This window comes from Microchirus variegatus (assembly GCF_963457635.1).
Source record: "Microchirus variegatus genome assembly, chromosome: 23".
NCBI classification, from domain to species: Eukaryota; Metazoa; Chordata; class Actinopteri; order Pleuronectiformes; family Soleidae; genus Microchirus; species Microchirus variegatus.
In genome coordinates this window covers 12047507-12071802 of record NC_139824.1, presented here as the reverse complement: position 1 = coordinate 12071802, position 24296 = coordinate 12047507, and the positions used below count along the sequence as shown (strand labels likewise).

The 24296-nt window shown below is 41.3% G+C and overlaps 1 protein-coding gene across 4 annotated transcripts in view; it reads right to left on the bottom strand.

Moving 5' to 3' along the window:
• The window catches only part of sh3gl2a (SH3 domain containing GRB2 like 2a, endophilin A1), a gene marked incomplete at both ends in the record, with an annotated part of 31455 nt that extends 15861 nt beyond the window's left edge, over positions 1-15594 (bottom strand). For all 4 annotated transcript variants that reach the window (XM_083909399.1, XM_083909400.1, XM_083909401.1 and 1 more), the window contains one exon: positions 15550-15594. In XM_083909399.1, coding sequence (XP_083765525.1) covers positions 15550-15594 — 45 coding nt within the window. The remainder of the gene's footprint in view (positions 1-15549) is intronic.
• Between the last annotated feature and the right edge of the window lie 8702 nt (positions 15595-24296).

The window sequence follows — 24296 nt, the reverse complement described above, 5'->3', positions numbered from 1 at the left end:
GTGGACTTTCTCCAGCATGTCACTGAGAAAAGAAGAGGATTTTATTTATCCTGTAAGTCCACACGGTAATATCATTTTAATGTCTACCCAGCAGCACTGTGAGTGAAACCTGCATGGGTGTAATGAAGGTGCTGTGTGGGATAATGAACACTGCATGGGAATCGGTATTGATGACAGTTTTTAAAGCTCATTTTCAGACTGCTGTCTCCTCACTCTGTGTGCGTGTGTGTGTGTGTGTGTGTGTGTGTGTGTGTGTGTGTGTGTGTGTGTGTGTGTGTGTGTGTGTGTGTGTGTGTGTGTGTGTGTGTGTGTGTGTGTGTGTGTGTGTGTGTGTGTGTGTGTGTGTCTGCAAATACACAGATTCATAACGACATCATTTAGCCTTCAAATCATCACGCAGCTAATGGACATGATAGAATTCTTCACTCAGGATATATCTTCCAGGTTATAACCACCTTATATTAAAGCATGCTTCGCCTGTAGTTAGTGACGTTTATTTTACAATAGGCTGTATAATTAAGTTTGAAGAAAATCTGATCTAATCAAATATATACATATATATATATACATATATATATATATATATATATATATACACTGTCTCTCTTCCTTTGAGCTTTTATCTATATATATACACACACACACATATATATGTAGATATAAATATATCTACATATATACATGCATATACGTACATATAGATATACATATATATATACATATAGATATATACATACATACATATACATACATACATACATATATACATATACGTACATATATATATACATACATACACACACACATATATATATATACATACATACACACATACACATATATATACACACACACATATATATACATACATATATATATACACACATATATATATATATATTCGTTTATATGTATACATGTATATATATATATATATATATATACACACACACACACATATATATATATTTATATATTTGTTTATATATATACATGTATATATATATATATATATATATATATATATATATACATACATATATACATATATACATATATAATCTTGACCAAGAATCCCTCACTGGAACCTTCCTGGCTAAATAAAGGATAAATAAATAAATTACAAATAAAAATATTAAAAATAAATAAATAAATAAAATACATGGCAATTATGGGTGGCTAATTTAGCAAAAAAAAAAAAAAAAAAAAAATCATCTCTAATTAGCTGATAACAATAATTATCCAAACTCATGTTGGATAATTAAAGGTGCTCCAGGGTGTAAATTGAAGAACCGGTTAATTGTGGCGTCAAACATCTTTTCAAATCTTGAGTAAAACATTAAAAAAAAGCGAAACAGTGTCTTATAGTGTCTTTTCACAGATAAATAATGAATCTTGTTATCATACATTTGAGGTAAAATGATGTTGCAAAAATATATATATATATATATATATTGAAATTGGTTTATCATTGAGCTCCATTGAAAAATGGGTTATTGTGATTATAGAGCAGGAAAAAACTGACTCATACATAAAATATAATCAGCTAAGCACAGAGTCATGCATTATACAATAAGAGAAAAGGGGGAATTTGTGCTCAACGAACAGGTTTTTATACACAGTGAATACAGAATGGACCAAAAACAAAACCCCAGAGCAGCCATTTTATAAATGGTATGCTTTCTTCTTCGTTTGTGTTGTGTGTTGTTTTTCTATCATTTCATTCACACTGAGGGGAAACCTGTAATGACTGAAATGTGCTTGCTTAGAGGAAAGACCCTCGCTGGGTTGTCCTTCTGACGCTGGTGTTTGACCTTTGTCGTGCAATCGCACTCACACAGAGGAGGGACAGCGATGTCTGATGTGATCTGTCTGATGTGATGGAGGCAGTGGCATTTTTTAAAAAAGAAAAATGAAAAAAATAACAGCACAGCAGCAGCTAATGTCAAAAAAGCATTCTGCCAAAACAACAGATGACCATTAATCAACAACAAAAGCCAGATAAGCCAAATAATATCTTCACTAAAAGCATATCTGAGTGGAAATAAAGGATCTGCAGCAACAGCAGAGAAACAAATGCCGTGACGGGATGTCTGCCTGCTCAGAAACTGTGTTTGGATCATTGGAGGAAACAAGATCTCGTCATAAATGTATGGTTAGTGTAGTAAACTGTGTGGTCGGTGCAAGCGCAGAAAACACATACTCCATTAGAGCCCGCCAACTCAACACAAACGCCGCATACACAGCTCCAGACCCCGAGCCAAACAAACGCCGCCGCAAAAGCGAGAAAGACGATTCATTATCGTTGATGATGAAGATAAATATCTTTTACTTCCCTCTCTTCGAGGCTAAAGCACCCGGAAGTGACAGCGGAGTAATGGATCCTGGAGAAAGGAAGCAGCCGAGCATCGAGTCTGAAATCAATAAAGCAGCAAAAAATTTGCTTTTTTTCCCCCTCCAAACACACTCAGACCAGACTCAGACCAAAGCCCCAAAATAAACTAAGACTCATAAATCCACCAGCTGACATGAAAAGAGGAGAAAATTGAAAAACATCAGCACACCAGTGTTCCGTGTATTTGATATTGACTATGTGCTATTCAGAGATTTACTGTCCATGAAGAAGGTCAGAGCAAAAAAAACGACAGAAATCTAATGAGACCAAGAATAAAGATGACAAATTCTGACCGTTACATACAAGCCTCTCATGTCCATTAACAATGGAGCACATAACAAAGAGAGTTAGTAAGAATTAATTGGTAGGCTTTGTATGTATAATAAAAGGTTACCCTTTCACATCCAAGTGTCAAAATGTCTCTTTTGTTTGCTTATTTTCACCATAAAAGGGCCAGAAAATGAAATTTTTCCAGAGTAACTTTCCATATGTGGCAGTTAGTTACAATTTACTGCATGCTAAAATGGTGTATTGACAATTTAAAATGAAGAAAAACAACTGCAAAAAACACAGAGCAAAATTTTAAGAGTATAAAACAGACATTTTTGTCTCAATGTCCAAAAAAAAGGGGCCAACATGGAAATTATGTACAGGCATTTTTCCCACTTTTTCCCCCTTCTAGCTTATTCGCAGGCGTCCTGCAACAGCGCGAGTGAAATTACCGTAATAACCACACGCTGGCTTTGACGCGCAACTGCTCAGCTTTCAGAAATCGTCACCCTTTTTGCGATCGCACAAACTGTCGTTTGATTACGGTAATGCAAAGTGGACATTTGTGCACAACAAAAGAATATTTGTTATGCAATTGGAACATTACATGGCAGGGTGATGAATGCATCAGCACAAATGTGGAGTGAGCAACTTAGTTTTAAAGATGAGAAACATCGACTGTATCCGACACTTGACAGTGTCAAGATTGTGACATTGGTAAAAGTGTTATTTAGGCACTGAGGCGGCGCTGGGGGCTTTGTCGCTAACTCATCCGTGAGGCTCATGTTCATCCCACTGAGAAGTCAGTTGGTGGCTCTCAAGCACCACTCGTGTTCTATTAAAGCGCAGCAGAGAAAACACGACATCACTGAAACAAAGCCAATAAGTCGAGTGGGAAACAATGAACGCAACAGTGAGGATTTCTGTTAAATGTCAACAGACAACGATCATTTGCAAACAGATCAATCAAATATGTAATAAGCTCCAAGTGGCAACCAATATGTGACGTGATTTATCGTAAATGGGAACATAATCTACAGAATTGACATCATGTGCTATTGGAGAAGACCCTTTAGTCTACTTCTGTCTGTGTCTATGGTTAGCACTGACATTGGCAGATTCAGATTGACCTCGAAAACAATATTCTCATGAAACAGCAAAGTAGAGCTATGAAATCTCTAACAGCAGCGTGTTTCACAGATTACCGTCACGGTGCTCTTATTCTGAGTCACACCCCCGCCTTCAAAATAATGCAAAGTCACTGTGGTGTGCGGATTAATCTGAATATAATCCCTGACAAGCCATTCACGCTCAGCTCTGCAGTTGGGGGAGGAGGAGGACACCGTGTCTTCACTGTGAGTGTCTGTGGCTAAGGTCAAATAACACGTTTTTATATTACTTTTTACAGGGCATTTTATGTGCATCCATCCAACAGCCTACTGGGCAACCACTCCAGCAAACACATGGGCACAATGAAGCACATCCTGTTCCATCCTAACCCTCATTACTGTCCCTTCACCGGCAAAATTAGGCATTAGACCGAGGGCATGATGCTACAGCTGTCTGAAAGCACTGCCTACACTCTTCTTTTGTTCCAGACTTCCTCCTCTCCTCTCCTCTTCTCTCCACTTAACTCCACTACTTCCTCCTCTCCTCTCCTCTCCTCTCAGGCATCTTTTATTGCTGTTCCACACTAACCTGGACCAAATGGCGACACACACTGTACGTTATAGTGTGTTGTTCAATTTTGCAGGACTATTTGTACAAGCCTTGCTTGAACCATAAACCCCCCCCCAGCCTAAAAGTGCATCAGACCCTCTGAATTAATGATATCGCCCTAATACAGCTGTCACCATCATGTGGGGGAGAAAGCATCAGAAGATTGGATGAAGCACATAACGCGAGCTAAACCATCACCCGAAGAGCAGTAGGAACCTGAAATGCGGACGTATTTCAGGTTCCTACTGAACAAAGCAAAGGATTCACCTTAGCTGTTAGTGAGTAAGACAGAAGAGGAGGCAGCGCAACGAGTGATTAACCTGACACCGCTAATAGTGAGAGTAACAATAGGTAATAGGTCTCTGTGTGTGTGTGTTGGGGTGGGCGGGTAAATATCCCAATGTTTCCAAAGGTATAATGTGTCATTTAAAGGCGCCATATGTAAGAATGTGGCCAAAAACGGTTACTACATTCAAATTCAAAATACAGAGGTCTTTTAGGTTTCATTTTCTGACGTAACTGGCAACCCGTGGTTGCTCGGCAGCTGAGACTCTACTGACTGCAATGATTGGTAGACGGCGGTAGGTGGCGCCACATGCCAAAACATGATTTCAAAACATAAACATGATTTGCAGTCTGCAAAATATATATTTTTAATGCAAATATTTTGTCTGTACTGTTGTTGTTGGTGAGTTCAGTTTGTTATATGAACATTATTCCTGAGTCTCTGTGACATATTAGGAGGATTTTATGGCCAGTTGCTTTAGATTTATTACATAATGCACCTTTAAAACAGCACATGAATACATGAATACATTCCATTGCGATCCATCCAATGCCGTTCAAGAGAAACGGTGCCAGAAGCAAAGTCAGGTGATCAATCAGAACGTATGACGACTCATTCTTTGGGGGACCTTGAATGTTTCTGGAGCAATGACACGGCTAACGCGGCTAAAAATAAAGACTTGCCTTATGTACAGTATATATAATGCAAAGTTTGAGAAATGAAATACAACGATAACCTTTCTGCATTTGACAAAGTAAACTCACAATCATACATCAAACTCTTCTTCACCGTCTCGGCTGTCATTCATACACTTCATGGGGACCAAAACCTGGTCCTAATGAGGCAGAAGCTCAGTTAAAGTGACGGACAAAGCTGTGTTGAGGCTGTCAAAATGAATGGAAGTCAACGCAGGTTCCGCAAGGTGTGTATGCGTGTGTGTGTGTGAGTATCATGGATTCGTTTAGCCTTATCAATGTTTCCAGGTTTTTCCAAGTATAAAATGTAATTGCTTTTGCCGTCTGCGGTATTAGCTGTGGAATCATGACACAAAGTAAAAAGCTAATGCAGTGTGTCATTCATAGACTATATATAACATTGGACACAGTCTTCCTGCTGGCCACATGACAACAACTTGAAAGTAAACATATTTTATAGCCTCCAGGGGGCGACACCACTGGTTTGAATGCAAGTCTGTGAGGGAAAAGGAGTCTGGTTCTCACTTGATTTACAATTTTCCCGAAGAGTTAATGATCTCAATCACGAGATTGAGGTCTTCTTCGATAGAGCGCGCTATCATTTTTGTAAATGATCTTCATCATTTAGAGAAAAAATAGATAATAAAGCACAACACATAATTATGAAGCAGACACCAGAGTGATTAACAGCTGATAGCCGGTCAAATCACAAATCTCAAAGCAGGAGTACAGATTATGGGTGACATCACTACTTTAATGTGTCATATGCAAGATCTGGGCTACAGGGTTGATGCTGACAGAGTCCAAAGAGTCCAGAGTCCAAAAACATGCAGATTTGGGGATTAGACAAATTGAAATTGAGTGTCCAGGGTGTACCCCGCCTTCCACATGGAGGATAAAGCAGTAGAAGACGGATGGACGGATATGCAAGATCTAAATTTACTGTATCTATATTCTAAAAACTGAAGGACCAACACCCTGTTTTCCTCCGTGAGCATTTCCCTAATGCTTCACACAGGTTGAGAGAATCCCCCCTCTTTCAAGCCACGAGCCATCGCCTGTGTCTCTCCCGCAGTGGTTGATGCCCAGAATGTATAATACACCAGTCCTGAATAAAACATCAACCCTGGCCTGAATACCGATGCTGCGCAGGGAGGAAAGATGAGAGAGAAAGACGGTCGACTTAGAAAAGAGTAGAAAGTAAACACGGGCAGAATGAACCACAGCCCACTTCATGTGGACCACACACACACACACACAGGCATTTTATGATTTTAGACATTTCCCCCTGGATGAGGACATTTAATGAGTTTACTTCACCATTACTCATACTCTGAATGTGCCAAACAACATGTAACCACAGGAGAAGCTAAGAATAGGCCTCTCTTTGTCATTAACCTCCAGACAAAAATACTGACGTCAGAGCGGCACTAGAAGAACTCGCACAATCCCATTTTCAACCCTGTGGCAACTGCACGAGTTCGTCTCCCATCAAATGTAATAGTGCTGACTGCTTATTTAATTTAAACTTGCCCCTTTTTTTTAAATACCCTTTAACAAATCTGTTAGATCCACTGAGATACACAGAGCTGTGAGTCATGTCGATCACATTCTAAAAATCTGCAGACAAAAAACTCATTGTAAGGTCTGCTTGGTGGATTAATGCACTGTCAGGGAAATGAATGATAATATTTGTTGGAAGTGCGGTGATGGGGGTGACACTGTGCACTCACAAGGTAACAAAAAAAAAACTGCCACTGCTCTCTCTCAGTGTACATCAAACATGTCAGAGAACCAGTGACAGATTCCCCCCTGTTTGAAAAACAGCAGGAAGGGAGTCGCCTCCTCGAGCTCCGGATCAAATACCTGACAGCATTCGGCTGTTTGCACTTGTCAGAGCGCTGCGTGGCAATTTATGTCTGTTAAGCAAGACCAAGCAAAGGATGGAAGCCAATGAAAGGGTCTCTTGATGGAGACGCTTTTGAGCAAACGGCTCGACTGTGGTGAGTCAAACATTTTCCCTGAGCTGCACAGGAAACAAGGACACGTGAAAAGTAATAGAGGGCAGAGTAAGGGGAAGGATCCAGATAGAAGGATGAAAGGTTACGGTATCACTGGAGCCAAACCAGTGCTTCATCACTTTTGCTGCATTGCTGATGTTAACTTGGCCAGAAGTGAATGCACTGGATTAAGAGCATTACATTTTTTTTAGGAGACAACTTCGGTGATTCATTTTTCACCTCTGACTCATGAGCTTCTATAAATAAATACTTTAGCTCCAGAGTCCAGCAAGTGGTTTTTGCCTTGGACTTTATAGTGAATGCAGTATAAGAAGGAGGGAAGGAAGGAAGGGAGGGTAGGAGGGAGGGAGGGAGGGAGGATTGGAGGAAGGAAGGAAAGGAAGAAGGAAGGGTTCACTTGCCTTGGACTTTATAGTGGCTGCAGTATAAGGAAAGAAGGAAGGAAGGAAGGGAGGAAGGAAAGAAGGAAAGGATGGAGGGAGGCAGGAAGGAGACATTTGCCTTGGACTATACAGTGACTGCAGTATAAAGAGAAAGGAAGGAAGGACACATTTGCTATGTACTTTCGAGTGACTGCAAAAAGGAAAGGAAGGAAGGAAGGAAGAAAGGAAGGGCGGGTATATTTGCCATGGACTTTACAGTGACTGCAAAAAGGAAAGGAAGGAAGGGAGGAAGGAAAGAAGGAAGGCAAGAAGGAAGGAAGGGATGGAGGGAGGAAGGAAGGAGACATTTGCCTTGGACTATACAGTGCAGTATAAAGAGGAAGGAAGGAAGGATACATTTACCATGGACTTTACAGTGACTGCAAAAAGGAAAGGAAGGAAGGAGGGAGGGAGGAAGGAAGGGTACATTTGCCATGGACTTTACAGTGAGTGCAAAAAGGGAAGGAAGGAGGGAGGAGGGAAAGAAGGGGGAAGGACGGAGGGAAGGAAGAAAGAAAGGAAGGGTACATTTGCCATGGACTGTACAGTGACTGCAAAAAGGAAAGAAATGAAGGATATAGACAGACAGACAGATCCCTGCAGATCGACTGTTTCCCTCCTGTTTGACCTGGCTAAGTTCCTCCCTCCATCTCTCTGTCACTCCTGTCACCTGCTCAAGGCTGTTTTCTCTCTCTCTCTCTCTCTGTCTGCCTCTCTCTCTCTTTCAGCCCACTTGTCTTTCCTTATCTCACTTTCCTTGCTGCACTCTTTTTGTTCCCTCCCACCCCATCTGTTATCTCCCAGCTGGATCTGTTTTTACGCTGCACTGCAGTAGGCACATTGAGGACCCAGGCTGGATGAGTCACCCACTCACAATCTGCTGCCCTAAAGCCCCACAGGCGTCAGCCACAACCAAAGACCCCACTGCTGTCCACGGGGCACGCACACACCGAGCTCCACTCACGTGTGCACATCACTGCACACTCTTCTTCCTCTGCAGAGGAAAGTGATGCCGGAAATGCCTGCATATTATACACACTTAAACATAAGGAATTCAATTTAAAAGGACCAAGGGGGGGAAAAAAAAGCCCCAGATAGAGTCATCCATTTATTGCCTGCAAACTACAAAATGAAACGAAACGGTTTCCAGTTGACTCATCGCCCTGCTACACAATAAAGATAAGATGAGTAGCGCTGATATTAGTATTCCGCACACACGCTGGGAAACCTCACATCCAACCAAGGCTGACTACAAAACAAGGATTACTGCTCTGCTACCCACTGTAAGAAACACCCCAGCCGATCACTGCCTCTTAATATCGACAACACCTTAAAGAATGCGGAGAGAACAATCTCACACCCACAGTCGCTTTAGTATCACAGTTTTGTTGCATACACACACACACAACTAACATGACACTTAATGTCGCTCGTGCAGCAATTTCCTTAAAGGCGTCTTGGCAGCTTTTCTCTGTATCATCATTTCCAACAGATGGGTGATATCAGTGCTTGAATTTCAAATGGAAAACCAACCAGCAGCCATTCTAGTGTTTTATTTATTTGCTTCACAGACTCCTGACACGCTGTGCTGTTACTAAATTTGCATGTGTGATTTTTTTTTAATCACAATAAAAGGTGGGGGGGGGGGGGGGGGGAGAACTGCATGGTGATATTTGATCTAGTCTAGTCTAGATTAATCACTGTGAGTAAATGATCGAATCGGAACTATACACTCACCGGCCACTTTATTAGGTACATGCCCGTTCAACTGCCTGCTAATGCAAACACCTAATCAGCCAATCACACGGCAGCTGAAGCTCAAACTATGAATCACAGTGAAGTGACTTTAACTGGAAAACTGCTGATCTCCTCGGGTTTTAACAAACAACCATGTGAGACAACCAGAAAGAAGAAAATACCTTGTAATTCAAATTGGATGCAACAATTTCCTAAAGCCTAATTACTGAGCTTTAAACAAACACAATTTAATAAACGAGATTTGTACAGAACCGACTGTGCAGAAAACAGCCACTTGATCTGGAAAGAAGCAACACACTCTTCAAAACACTTCTTCTCCTAATGTTTACACTCTCACTTTCCCTGGCACACTTTCTCCAGCGCCGTCGCCATCTTCTTCATCTCCTCTCTCGACAGCAGGTTTCCATTTTAATGAACGCGTTTCTGACTGACTTCCCGCTGGCAGCGCCGCGCACACACACACACACTTACAGACTCCACCCGAGGTACGAAAAACAAAAACATGCACTCGGAAAAACCCAGCCGTACAGTAAATACACAAATGAACTCGGCGACTGCATCGCGGGTAGTTAGATAGATGTGGACACTACGTCACGTCACATCGCATCACGCTCTCCACCGGTGCAGAGAATCAACCATCTGCTCATACACGACCCATTTGTGAAGTTGACTTTTAAAACACAGAAAACAGAGGAGAAAGAGTAGTGTGGTATTTAAAAAACAACTATTGATGGCGGAGACAAAAAAAAAAAGACCAATCCAGGGACTATAAATTTGACGGTAGGTGTGAATGTGTGAGCAAATGGTTCTTTGTCTCCGTGTGATGACCTTTTGCCCTATATCAGCGGGGATTGACAGTGACCCCGTGACCCTCACGTGGAGGATAAAGCAGTACAAAATGAAATTTATAGAGCATGTCGAACTATATTGCTTTATTCAAAGGTCCGCGGTGCAATATGGATTTCTTGGCCAATAAACGAATAAATTAAAAAACGAATTCTTCTGGGGAGCTTTCGAGGTGTTTACCCTTCATTTCCCACATTTACTTCCCTTTTTAAAATGGCAGCTGTTATATTCATGCACCACTGTGAGCTCGGGTGTCCTTGGATGAGGATGAGAGTGGAGAGGAGAGGAGGGGGAAAGAGAGAGAGAGAGATGTCTCCTGTCAGAGAAAGGTGTGATTGTGGTTGTCTGAAATAAATTAGTCGGTGATGTATGTGAGAGGGTGAAACCGAGGCTGTATGTGTGTGTGTGTGAGAATGTAATAAATGTCATAAAATCCCAGCCACTCGTTGGCAGTCTGCCTTTTATTAGCCATTTCTCTCTCACAGGATTCCATAAAGTCTGTCACAAAGACACGCCGCAGGTTCCTGTCCCTCACAAAGCAGCTGATGTTCCACTTAACTACAGACAAAGCTATGCTGCTAAAAAACGCAATTAGCCACTCCTGGGTCTATAAAGTCAATGCGGCGTCTAAAAAAACAAAAAAAACGCAATCTGCTCCAATATAAACAATTTAAATGGCACTGCGGCTCAAATGATTTAGTTTAGTGGCCCTATTCTGTTCTACATACAAGATACAAGAAGTTAATTGTCAGTACAGTGGAGACGGATGAGTGGACTACATATGTCAGTCATGATGGGCGCCATGATTTTACAATCTACTGTATATCTGTACATTACTGAGCACTAAATTACGTGCAGTATATTGATACAAACACACTTTATTAAGTGATAAAACCTCACTTCCTTGAATAATTAATTAGTCGGTAAAGCTCACAAAGACTGTGTTTATACACTACTGCCATGCCTGCACTGCCTAATATTTATTTTTGAAAAGGTCACCCAGTCATTTCCAATTTTCGATTTTAAAAATTGGATTTATTTTGAAAATCATCGGGACAGCGCTCATTAATGAACATTGTACATGTAAATGAGGCAGACTGCAGCTCCCGGCTAATTTCCCATCTGTAGTCCCTGAGCAGGTGCTGGAGTTTGTTTGACAAATGAATCACAACTTCATGTTATACACGTAATTAAAAACATAATAAATATGAAAAAAAAAAGGAAGAAAATCTCACACCGCTGTAGAAGCGGAGGAGAATTCGGTCATGCCTGAAAAAATATGCATATTCATTTTCTGTTAATCCACCCTGACTAATTCTTTGCCGCTGTAATGTTACACATGCTGACGCTTACTCACAACACTGAGTCGTGACAGAGGAAAAAAAAAAAAAAAAAAAAAAAAAAAAGACTGAGTGCACATTTTCTGCCATGCATTCGACCAAATCACTATCCGATTCTTTTAATCCTTAATCTCCACGGGGCTCTCGTCTTACGCTGGGATAGGGGATATTTCCAAAGCATGCTTCAACGACATGTGAGTCTGTGTGTGTGTGTGTGAGTGTGTGTGTGTGCAAGACAACAGATTGTTCGGTTGCGACCTATACTGGAGTCTGGGCCTGGATTACAAAGCAGTGGCACAGGAAAAGAGGGATTGAGGCCTTCTGACACTGGCAGCCAGTGGACAGAGACACACGGACTGAGCCTAGAGCTGCATCAATAACACTGGGAATAACAGTGAGTTATGAAGTGTGAATCTGAAAATTCAGACGTCTTCTCTGTGTTTTTACACCTGTTTACACAAATACCAAGGGCCACATAAATATTTGCAGCATATTCACACACACACAGATTAGAAGCAACAGAGGAACATCTGCAGGGAAGGAAAGGACGTATTTAATGGCCGACAATAGACTCGTCAAACTGAATCAACACGTTCTGTCTACTTCCAATCTGTTCAAATTAGTCCCTGATTAAAGTGTCGTGATGACCATTTTCAGTTATCCTTAACATATAATTCTTATCGTGATGCAACTGTAGTCACGTTAGAATCAGAATGCCAGCAAAGCTAGCAGTACAATACAAAGTTGACTTATATCAGATACTCAGATATCACTGTCTCAAAGTGCAGCAGTGACCTTTAAAAGTCACACCACTATAGTTGAGGATGAACTTCAGCTCCATAATATGTTAATTATCAGCTTTGATTTACACATATGTCATGTTCATAGATGGAAGCATGACACTGATCGCAGCCTATTGTGTAAAAACTATTTTGGGGTTCAAAAGAAGGTTGAAAGTCCTGTACTATCATTGTATGCAATGTTTTATGTATTGTCTCATTTCTGATTTTCTATTTTCCTACAGGTTGTCCTTCAGCTTATTCCTTTTTCAGTTATTGGGAAATTTGCTAAAAATAAAGCTATCCATTCATTCGTTCAATAACATGGTATCACTGAAATATTATCACCTCATGACAAAGGTGAAAACTGTATTAGAAATAAGATGCTATATTACCTAAATATTAGCTCCCAATAACAAAGTCACAACCACAATCTCACCACATTGTTACTACTAGATTTTCTGCCGCTCTCAATCAAAACAACAACAACAACAAAAGACGTAGCTCGATGACGTCGGGAAGCAGCGCAGCAGTGACTTGACTTGTTTGATTCTCTGTGCATTTGAGCTTTAAGAGCAGAGCTTCAGTGCAGAAATACATTTGTGAAAAAAACACAAAACAAAGAGGGAAAACTAAAAAAGTGGCAAACTATAGCAGTGCCAAATACCCGTTTCCTTCCCCTAATATTTGACTGAGGGTTTGACCCAGAAGTCATAGCAGAGACAGGTAAAACAGATTAAATGATCTAAAAAGCAAAGCACTATATAAATACAAGTCATTTATCATAAATAGATATCAGGATTTGAATGGTTGGAAATGTTTGGGCAAATCGGAGCACTAAAGAAAATACATACATTATGGTCTGGTCATTTTTGGATGTTTGAAAATAGGCAGAAATGCAACTAAATCTGCAAATAAAGAGTGCACTAGATCAAATTGACCGGGGTTTAACCCGCAAAAGCATTTTTATATTATTTTATGTTATTTACTTATGATCACAATAACATGAAAGATTAGATTTACCTACGGTATTTCAGATACAGGCCTCTACCAAACGGTTGAGACGTCTGTCCATAATAAACGTGGTTTGCATGATTCATAAAGTACAACATTCCGAACAAGTCACATTCATTTAGTGTTAGTGAGTTCAGCTTGATGCATGTTTCAATGAGATATAGTGATTTAAAGTGTGTTCGACCAAATGGTTGAGTAGTACCTTAAAGGATTAAGAATTGATTTTAGGTTTATGGGTATAGAATAGGGGGCGAGGTTAGGTTTAGGTTAAGACATTTAGCTGTGGCGGTTAAGGTTAGAGGCTGGAATGCCTGCAGTCTCTTCACTGTGAATGCTGTATACAAGAAGAGAATCCGGAATCCTAAAGGGATGAAGGGTTAATTTGCTTGTAGCTATGACCATACGCTAAAATGCACACATGCTGTGTGTGTGTTAGCCATGCTATGGTCTTCCTGCTGTGTGAGGCTTGAGTGACTCACCCTGAGATACCAACAACCCCCCCACCCACCCCCTCCTCGGATCCCACAGCTCTCAGCTTAGACCGGAAATAAAAGTCACTCAAAGCCTTGGAGTTAGTGTTAGTTGGTGCTGAGCTGCAGGGGACAGATCTGTCCATGCCTTTAAGATCCCACTGAAGATCAGATCAGCGGTGAGCTATGACAGCCACTGTGATTAGCTCGAAATGGTTGAAACTACATGAGGCAAGGCAGGCAACTGCTTGGGGCCCCGAGCCGATAGGGGGGCCCCCCCGACACTCGGAGCCTGAGGGCTGTTTTTACTGAAATGTGCAGTGACCAGCGGCCTCCCCGTCCCCCTTAAACAACAATGGGCGATTTGCAATGACATCTCAGTAGGAAACCTCCCCAAAGGGGCCCCACCTCACTTTAACCTTTAAGTTATCTTCTGCAAGTTGGAAAATGAAGAGGATTATTGTTCTATATATTTATATTGTTTTATAATGTGGGTTCCATGTTATTTCATTCATTTTGAAAAAATATATATTTTGAAGTCATTTTTCGTTGGTGTCAGATTATTTGTAACATAATAGTGATGAACACTGGTTTGAAGGGCCCCCTAGGAATTTTTGCTTAGGGCCCCTACAGACTCTAGAATCGCCTCTGGGAAGGTGGCCTTAAAGCCAGAGACAACATAACCTTGAATCTAATTAATTCCAAAGTACTGAGCCTGAAAAAAAACAGCTTATTCATAATGAGATGCATGGAAGAGACATCTTTAAAAAAAAAAAAACATTGATGTTATTGCGTTTAGAGGGCGCAGGGGTCATGGCGTGCTGCTACTGCTGATGATGCTGCTGCTGGTTACAGGAGCGGATTTCCGCTGCCAAGGCGCACTTAACCGATTGCATAACACTGTGCACGTTGGACTCCCCGCTGCGGCCGCTGTCTTCAAAAGAAGACACTTATTTAAAACCGTGTTTTCGAGTCGCTCTGGCCTGCAAATCGGAGGCGGGAGCGGCTGCAGCTTCAACTGCAGCGAGGTTTCTCTGTGCGGAATGTCATCTGAAGGGTACACACACACACACACACATGCACGACATCACTATGATCACACTGTCGTGCCATCTGCCTCTCAGACGGCTACACACACACACACACACACACACACACACCAGAAACGTGCCACTGAATCATTTATCGTGTGGTTTCCAGTGATGCATCGAATAAGCGCAGGGGTGTCTGTGAGATGGAGGCTGCAGAGTGCAAAAAAAAAAAAAGCGTCAGTAATAATGTGTCACTACATTGGTGCAGTGCTGCATCGCAGCAGTCAGCCACTACGATGGAGCACAGTTCAGCACCAGGGGCGGTGCATCCGAATTAGAGGGAACACTACAACAGAAGCAGCAGCACAGCAGCAGCCATGGCACCAGTGAATGTAAAATAAATGTGCGTAATGGTGAATGTCTTTCACGCACACTACTACACTGCAACACCGAGTGACTTGGACATTAGGGTCTCGTGTGAGCTGGTGTAATTCGTCTCTTACCTGAGTGGCTTTGTGGAATTGCTTCTTCAGCCCCGCTACAGACATGATGGAGACTCGACGGTGCCTATGGCTGGGATTAGAAAACAAATTAAGAGGGAAAATGAGAAGGAATTTCAGTCCTGGTCTGTATAACGGATGGACGGATGCTCCTGCAGTCGTGGCTATAACTGTAAACCCGGGCTACGCTGGTGTTCGACAGAGGGATCTCCTGTGAGGAAAGGGGGCTGACTAAAGCCCGGACCAGGCTATTGGACGCCAGGCCCGCTCGTCTAAAACGGTGCTGACGTCGCAGCCAGCTCCTTTTAAAGCGGCCACCTCCTCTTTACTGGACTAAACAGGAGGCTGAGATTCTTCTAATCTGAAGAACGAGAAGACTAGAGGCAGGGTTTCTTTCTCTCCATATTTGAACGTAAATCTGACACCGAGAAAGAACATTCTAGGCCACTACGATCATCATCATCAGTCTGTGGGTCTGATAGAGGCTAAAAGACAGCGTCAACAAAGAAACAAACAAAGACATCCTTAGTAGTGCGCTCATAACACATATCAGCACCCTGGACAGCGCCCACCAACGAGAGAACACCAACACAGACATTTACACAACTGCTCTTAATTTTAATGACAGTGTGGAGGAACCAGGTAACAATAATTTTGAAACTACATGCAATATGTGTGTGTTTTATTAGTAAAACAGATTATAAACAAAATATACTAAAAGGAAACTGAACCACAAAATAAGCCTCCAGCTCTCAGGTTACCTGTAGTGTTAGGATTGGGGTTAGACTAGGGTTAGACTGAAACGTAAGTGAACTAGAGAAGGATTTTGTTGTCTGTTAAAAATGACTAATACTGGAGATCAGGGCTTATAAACATAATCATCTGCTGCACCCTACGAGTAAATGTAACATGTTTAACTTGCTTATACTGAAATAATTTAAGGGAAATGCAATAGAATTCAACCCCAAACCTCAAGTGACCAATCAAAGACTTGAGTAACAATAGCATCAGTGGTTTGGATGATGGCTTGACCAGAAACACAGAACATTGTGGCCACCACAGCTCTGGTCAAAGACTCTTAACGATCACCAAAAAAGGCTCTTAAATGCAAACATTTCACATGACCATGTTACACCAAGAGCACGGTGCACGATGTAGACAGAATTCACAAGCTTTTCACCAACATCTTTCTTCCCATCCTTAACGTAACTTTTCTTTATCTGATCATTGTAACTCAGAAAATGACATGCCCGGCCTCCTCAGAAGGTGAACACGTAGAACACATGAGGTTTGAGTGGATATCAAAGTACGTGCACGTGTCTGTGCACTCTAAAATTCTACTGTGAGCTAAACTTGTTTTCCAGACTTTCGCAAGGCTTTCAAGACCTTTGCAAGCTCCCTGTTAAAGTGAACAGTCATGTGCTGGCTGGAGGCTGGTATCACGTTTTTGAAAGTCTCCTCAACAATTTATGTGCAGTTAATATTCCCACTGGGTATCAGCACTGAGCTTTGATTAATGTAACATCTCACTTTGGTTTTCTTTTAATACTGAGACAAATGAGTAACTTCACACGAAGAAGCTTAAGAATAATAGAGATTATTTATCACATTAATTGACCGTTAAACACGCCGTTTTAAGCAGGCTGTTGGAGAAAAGAAATATCAAAAATAATGTCAAAAATGTCCTATATTTTCTGCCTCTAGGAAGGAATCATACTTTTTGGCATGAAAATGTTATGAAACTACATATGAATCAAAACACATATAGACAGACATCTACACAGCATATTAAGAGTTTTTGCTGTGAAACATGACACAAAATTCCACCTGGTGAATGTTAGGTGGCATTTTTAAACGGCTGTTTGTCACTTCATTCTTTTTCAACTTTTTCTGTCACTTTTTCTATTTACTCAGTTGCACGTATATTTGCAATTATGCACATATATTTTAAATCTCTGCACTTTACAAACTTGTCTGAGCCAAATTTCGTTCTGTATACACCCTGTGAATACCGGAATGACAATAAAGTATGTCTAGTCTAAGTCTAATTTGGTAGCATCTATACCACACCTTCTTCCAGTAACCGGAGGTCAACCGTAAATATTATAAGTATGGAATGCACAAATTGCCAAATCAGAAAAATATTTTTAAGAAGTAGAGTAAATCTTCAGCCCTGATGAGGAGAAAACTGCAATTGTAACACTTTTCTTCTTCTTTGTTTGACTTTAATGTGTTATTGTGTTCATATAAACATGTAGGCTACTGAACATCATGTATATGCATCTTCATGTTATCATTATTTCATAAATATACACATAAATATAAAGATTTTAGCTTTAATGCGGCCAGAATGATATAAATATGAATATCATGGAAACAAATGAATAACAATGTAACCTCAGCTCTTGCAAAATCGTGTGGTTGCTGGTAAATATAAAAAAATAAAAGATAAAGGAATCTTTATGTTAGTGGCGCCATCATGTGGTGAATTTCAGAACATGCATTTAGGCAGAAGGAAAAGGAAAAACACGGTCATCTAGTCAAATAAACAGAAACATGTGGCGCCATCGTGTGGTAAATTAATGAACATGCATTCAAACATAAGGAAGGGAATTGTAGCCCAATTTTCAAAACTACTTATAAAATTAAAAAAAGGTAGCAATAAAAATGCCTTAATTTGTGTGTATTCTTTTATATTTGTATGCGTTTTAGGGCAGATACAACATTCATCTTATTCTGTGAATATTCTGTCCTCTGTTGGCTGTTTGTTGTCTCTGTCATCGTGTGTATTGTTCGTGTGTAGATTAAAGCAAGGAGAAAATGTCCCTGTGGGAACAATAAATATACTTCATTTGACAGATTTTCAATGATCTGTATATTTCTGTGTGTCCACAGCTGAGTAAAGAACTATGATATTTTGCTACCATCTAGTGGTGAGAAATGATGCGGCAGTGTTAGACACAATAAGCTGTGTTATTAGAGGAATGTGCTCAATGTGGCTGTGAAACAAAACAGCTGTGTGAAACTGAGATGGTCAATGTTTGCATTCTCTGAGTGCTTTCTCTGGTTCTCATAATTTATTCTTCATTTTTTAATATTTACCTCACTTTAACGATGGTAGTTTGAAGTCTTCCGATGCTCTGGTGCACCTGCTCTGCTCTGACTGTTGGTAACGTCGGTTGTCTGCATCTGTAAAACATAATGAACCACAATCTCCTGCTTGTTTCTACCACCCTTGAGGCAAAAAAACCCAACAACCCCATAACAGACTTCATTTTTTATGTTAATATTTGAAACATTGGCAAATGTTCATGTTTATACTTCACCGTGAATAACAAAACATTTGAACAAAAACAGTGTTTGTAAGACTAGAGGAAACTCCAGGATGTGCAGGGGTCATTTGTCACACATATGCCAGTCATGTCACAGGAGACAAACACCACACCAGACCAGGGGTCGTGTGGTTGCGTTTCATAAGGCCGACCAATTCCCACGCCGTTCTGACTCCACTCAAACATGCTAATATACCTGTGCTCTGCTCTAATTGGTCCCAGTGATGCTCGCCCTGCTCCACCTGTGTTCACGGGAGGCCTCCAGTCAGTCCCGCAGTCAGGGCCCCCGCCACTGCGTGCAAGTGCGCAGTGCTAATATTATGCAAACAAACACTTCTTTGTTGTTTTGCACTTCCCGCACCAACCGCCACTGTGGAAGAAAGGGAGAGTCAGTGCAGAGAAAAGGAGACAAGGATGAGGGGTGGGCAATGAGTGTGTGTGTGTGTGTGGGGGGGGTTCTTGAATTCATTAGTGTGATTACCTGAGGTGTGCTACTTTATAGGGGGTAATCTGCCAGCCTGCTTCATACCCTCCAAACTTCAGCCAGTCCGCTAATGAATGCCTGGAAAAGTTAGTCAAGGTGGAGAGGTGCATGGAGGAGCTATACACCATAGACTGGGGTAATATTGTATATGCTGGAACAAAAAACAAAGGATGAGTGTTTTATAACAGCAAGTTCCAACATACATAAGTACAGTTGCAATCAGAATTATTCAACCCCCCCTTAAAAGACATTATAGTGACGTGGTATGATAATGACGATAAATTACCAAAAAAAATATTGATAGGATAGGAGTTCAACACAAGTTGACTTAACTTTAAAGTTACATTGAAAATTGTAACTCTTTTAAACAGCAGTATTATTCAACTCCCAGCTTCAGTATTTTGTGGTGCACACTTTAGCTTTTATAACCCATTCTTCATGTGCAAAAGCTTCTAGCTCAGGGATGTTTCACGGCTTCCCTGTTGCAACTGCCTTCTTTAAGATTTTCAATTTAATTTTTTTAATTTTAAAATCTGGTGACTGAGAAAGCCATTCCAGGATTTGGTCGACTTGGAGGTGTGCTTGGAATCATCGTCTTGCTGGAAAGTCCAATGATCACTAAGGCTCAATTTGTTAACAGAAGGCATCACCGTTCCTCTTTAAAATGGCCTGGTATTTCTGGGAATCCGATGCCAGGTACACGATCAAGATTACCAGGAAAAACAGCCCCACGTCATCAATGACTCACCTCCATGCTTGACCGTGGGGATGGTATTCTTCTGGTCATGAGCATGGCCTTTCAGAGACCGCTGGTTGATATGTCCAAACAGTTCCAGTTTGGTTTCGTCAGTCCACGGCACTGTGTCCCTCGTGCATCATGAAGTCCTTGTTTATTCAGTGCACATCTTATAGTTGCCACTGTTGCACTTGTACCAGCCTTCACCAGGTCATCCTGTAGGTCTCTTGCAGTCACACAGGGGTTTTCTTAGTTGTTCTGACTAAGTTTCTAAGGGCCCTTGATGAAATGCTGGGCCTCCTTTCATGGCCATGCAACTGTTCCATAAGTCTTAAACCTCCTTAAAATTCTCCCAATGGTGTCTCTTGGAATATTACAATATTACATATTGCAAAATCACCTTGAATAACTTAATGGGTGGGGTTTTACGTATACATCACAGCTGAAGCGAATGAAGGCTCATTATAGAGTTTCCAAAGTCTTAACTTCACTTTAGGCCATAAGAACTGTAAGACAGCATTGACAACAACAGTATTATATAGGGGTTGAATAATTATGACATGGCTATTTCATTAAAATATACTGTTAAACACAAATAGTACATCATGCATTTTCTCTGTTGAACTCATAAAGAAGTAATTTAAGAAGCAGAATCTAGCTCTCTTCAGAAAAATGTAACTGATAAATCCTTGAAAAATCTTTGGGACTGTACATATATATATCAAATACACACGTGTGAGTATATTTGAATGCAAGTGTCTTAAAAAAATATCATTCAGTAATGTTTTTTACACCATTTGAGACAATATCCCAGATTAGTCATCAGGACACCAGAGGGTTCCGGCAGTCACATTCAAAGAGGAGTCGCAGTTTCCCTCCTATGCTTTTTAAGAAGAGGTGGATTAGAGGCCAGATCAACCTCTCTCTCATTCTCCCTTTTTCTCCCCGGGAGCTCAGGCCATGGCTTTAGAGAGTCAGATACCATGAGCAAGGCTTAGGACAGTCCACGGGGACGGAGAAGGTGGTGAGTGTGTCAAAGAACAACAGAAGTGCAGGACAGGACAAATATGTGAGAGGAAGCGAGGAAAAATCCAAAAAGGTATACGAATGTAGCAATATTTATATTTGAACACAAACACGTTGTGGCAGTAGGGTCTGAATTTCTGAGCCCACAGATATATGCTGTAATAACTTTCACCTTCTTCTCACTCCATGCCTCTGCTTTATCACAAAGCATCAAAACATAGCTTTAGTCCCCAGAGTGACTGGCCTTTTTATCTGTTCCCTAGCTTCCCACGGCACGGCCGCATCCACCCCATAATCTGCTGCCGTTTCATGTCTGGAGTGCTGTAGAAGAGGATAAGGGACTTGTTCAAGTGAAGATCAATGAGGTTGTATACACAGCACATGTGCGTCACGAGAGATGGATTCCTTTTTTCCTTCTTCTTAAGGTGGCATCTGATCTAATGAAAAAGTACATTATACATGGGGCTTCTTGCAAAGCCGAGTCTAAGAAACTAAAATTTTCCCTATAATGTGTAATTCACACCAAAGTCGTGACAGACAAAAGCATAATAAGACTTCTGTCATAAACAGTGTCGACTTTTTTGTTACTTCAAAACATGATGCATTATACATTTGTCAAAAACACATTTGGCTGTATGTCACAAGCACCTTGTTATTTAAGACAGTGCCAAGTGTCTGTGCCTGGAAATCAAAGCAGGCTGAGTGTATTGGCAGCGATAGCCAGGGAGTGTAACTGTGTCAGAAACGGAGGGAAATCACCAGAGGCAGCTCTGAGAGTCTGCAACGACTAATTGTGCATCACTTGGAGGCAGCAGCGATGATCAATTGACCATTCTTTGTACTGGGCAACTCCTCGTCCCACCCAAGTGGCACAGTCTCACAGAAGAACCTTAAACTGCCTTGGGGTCACACACACACAACACAAACAACAAATCACCCAGGACTCTGACCTCCTCTACGCAGACAGGAACAATCAACAGCGGGAATCTGCTGGAAGAAAATATAGGCGGAAACAAAATGACACTGAGATGATTGTGCTGGAATGAATAAAGGGAAAGGGAGGAAAACTTTGAATTTTGGAACTACTGATCAAAGCTATTCCCACAGGAAACCCCTTTTAATGAGAGCTGTGCACGAAGAGAAGGATGGAAGACGAGGAGGGAAAGAGAAGAAATGAAGGGTATGGCACGTCATTCCTAAACAGGAAAAAAAAAAAAACCCCAGGATGAATCATATACAGTACCTAGTGGAAAACGTGTGTGTGTGTGTGTTGGTGTGTGTGGATGTTTGAAGGGTGTTTTCAAGATCGTTTTAACGTCTTCACTGAGGGAGCGTCAAAGGCAAGGCCAGGTTAATTAAACCCAAGGGAGAACCAGCTGAGGGGGGCCCGCATTTGAATATGTCATAGAAATAGCGCGAGTGTGTCAGCCGAGGCCGGATGGCAGGGCAAACATGTTGACTATGCACTACACACTAAAAGGGAAGAGAGAGAGCAACATAGACGGTTAGACAGTGGAGGGTGGGGGGCTCCCAGATAATTTGCGTGCGTCTCCTCTATACCCGCTGCGCCACCGGATTTCTCTGAGTTATTAATGTTTGTCATTAGCTGCATTACGCTGGAGGACAGTGACTGGGAAAAAAAATGCAAGAATTTATATGGGACAAATATTGACAAAAGCTGGCTCTTGGGTATTGGAGGAGAAGAAAAGATGCAAACTATGTTAATGAATGGTAATTAACCACCAGGGTTTGTCTCTCCTGGATCCCGGCTAAATTGGTCCCCGAGTTGCAGCGAGAGACAGTCCTGGCCTAATCCTTTATTATAAAAAGATAAAGGAAAACGACATCATTAGCATATAGTTGAGATGGGAGGGGGATTAAAAAGTGGAATTATTTCCTTTTAATTCCTGAATGGAGGAGTCTTCACACCACAGTTAATTATACATAATAAAAAAGAAAAATGGAAAGCGGTAAAAGAGCAAAACAAAAGCAGAAGAGGTAAAGAAAGGAGTGGGGAAAAAAAGGTTGATATACAGTAAGGGGAGGAGAGTGATGTCTCTAGTGTAGGAAGCCAACTCAAGGACAGAGGAGACCGGGACTGTGGTTTAATATTCACAGTGAATAATAAGGGAGGATGGAGAGGGGAAATAGATAAAAGCATTGGAGGTAGATATGTCAAGGATGGAACTTTCCCTGTGATACACGCCTGTGCTCTGCTCTGCTGTGCTGTGTGAGTGCTCATGTGGACCCTTGTTAATGATGTCAACAGCAGGGGTCACTTGTTACAGACAGGAACCATGCCAACAGTCAGCTGTCAATCACGAGAGAGGTGCAAGAACCCTGCTGTCCGCCAGAGCAGCCTCAGTCACCATCGCACTCCTGACTGACAGTCCTTTGATCTGCTGCAAGAGAGAAAAAAGAAAAACATACAAGAGAGCATTTAACGAGAAACAAGACCACAAGATTCCATCGAAGAACAAAACACAGACGGAAAATAAGAGAGATTTTTTTTATTTAGAAAGTGTGGGATTTAAAAAAAAAAAAAAAAAACTATTATGATCAGAACACATTTGTGCAGGGTGGAAACAATTAATACAAGTTTAACTACCTCAAGCAGGGTTTATTTACTTCAGAAATAAATACTGAGCTCCAATCGAGAGCAGCGCAATCAAGTCTAATAAATACATCTAACGTCTTACAGTGAATATTCTGCTCTTGATTTTCTGTTGACTTGGCATTAATAGGTCAAGTCCTTGCACCCTGAGGTCCCTGAGTTGCCAAATAAATTGGGGGAGAGGTAAGAGAGTTAAAAAAAAAACCTCCAACTTAAACATTAGCGTAAGCATTTGCCTTATCACCGCAGGTCTGTGTTGAGAGTGGGGGAAGAGTGGCTGCACTGTAAATTACCTTGGCGCTAAAGGGCGCTGTCTAATAGACATAGTGCATTGAGGGCTAACACAGATGTCGAGGGCTCATTTACAAAAGCCAGGCTGCTGTGTTGCACCAGTGGCCCAGAGTGAGTTGACAGCGCTTTTCTCACAAATATTGGTTCTGCTGCCCCGGCTCAGCTTGGCTCAGTCCAGCTCCCACAGAGCAGGAACTAGTGAGGGAGAGAAGGAGGGAGGGAGGAAAAAGAAGAGGATGACAGTTTTCCCAGCCTCAGCCCTGGGAG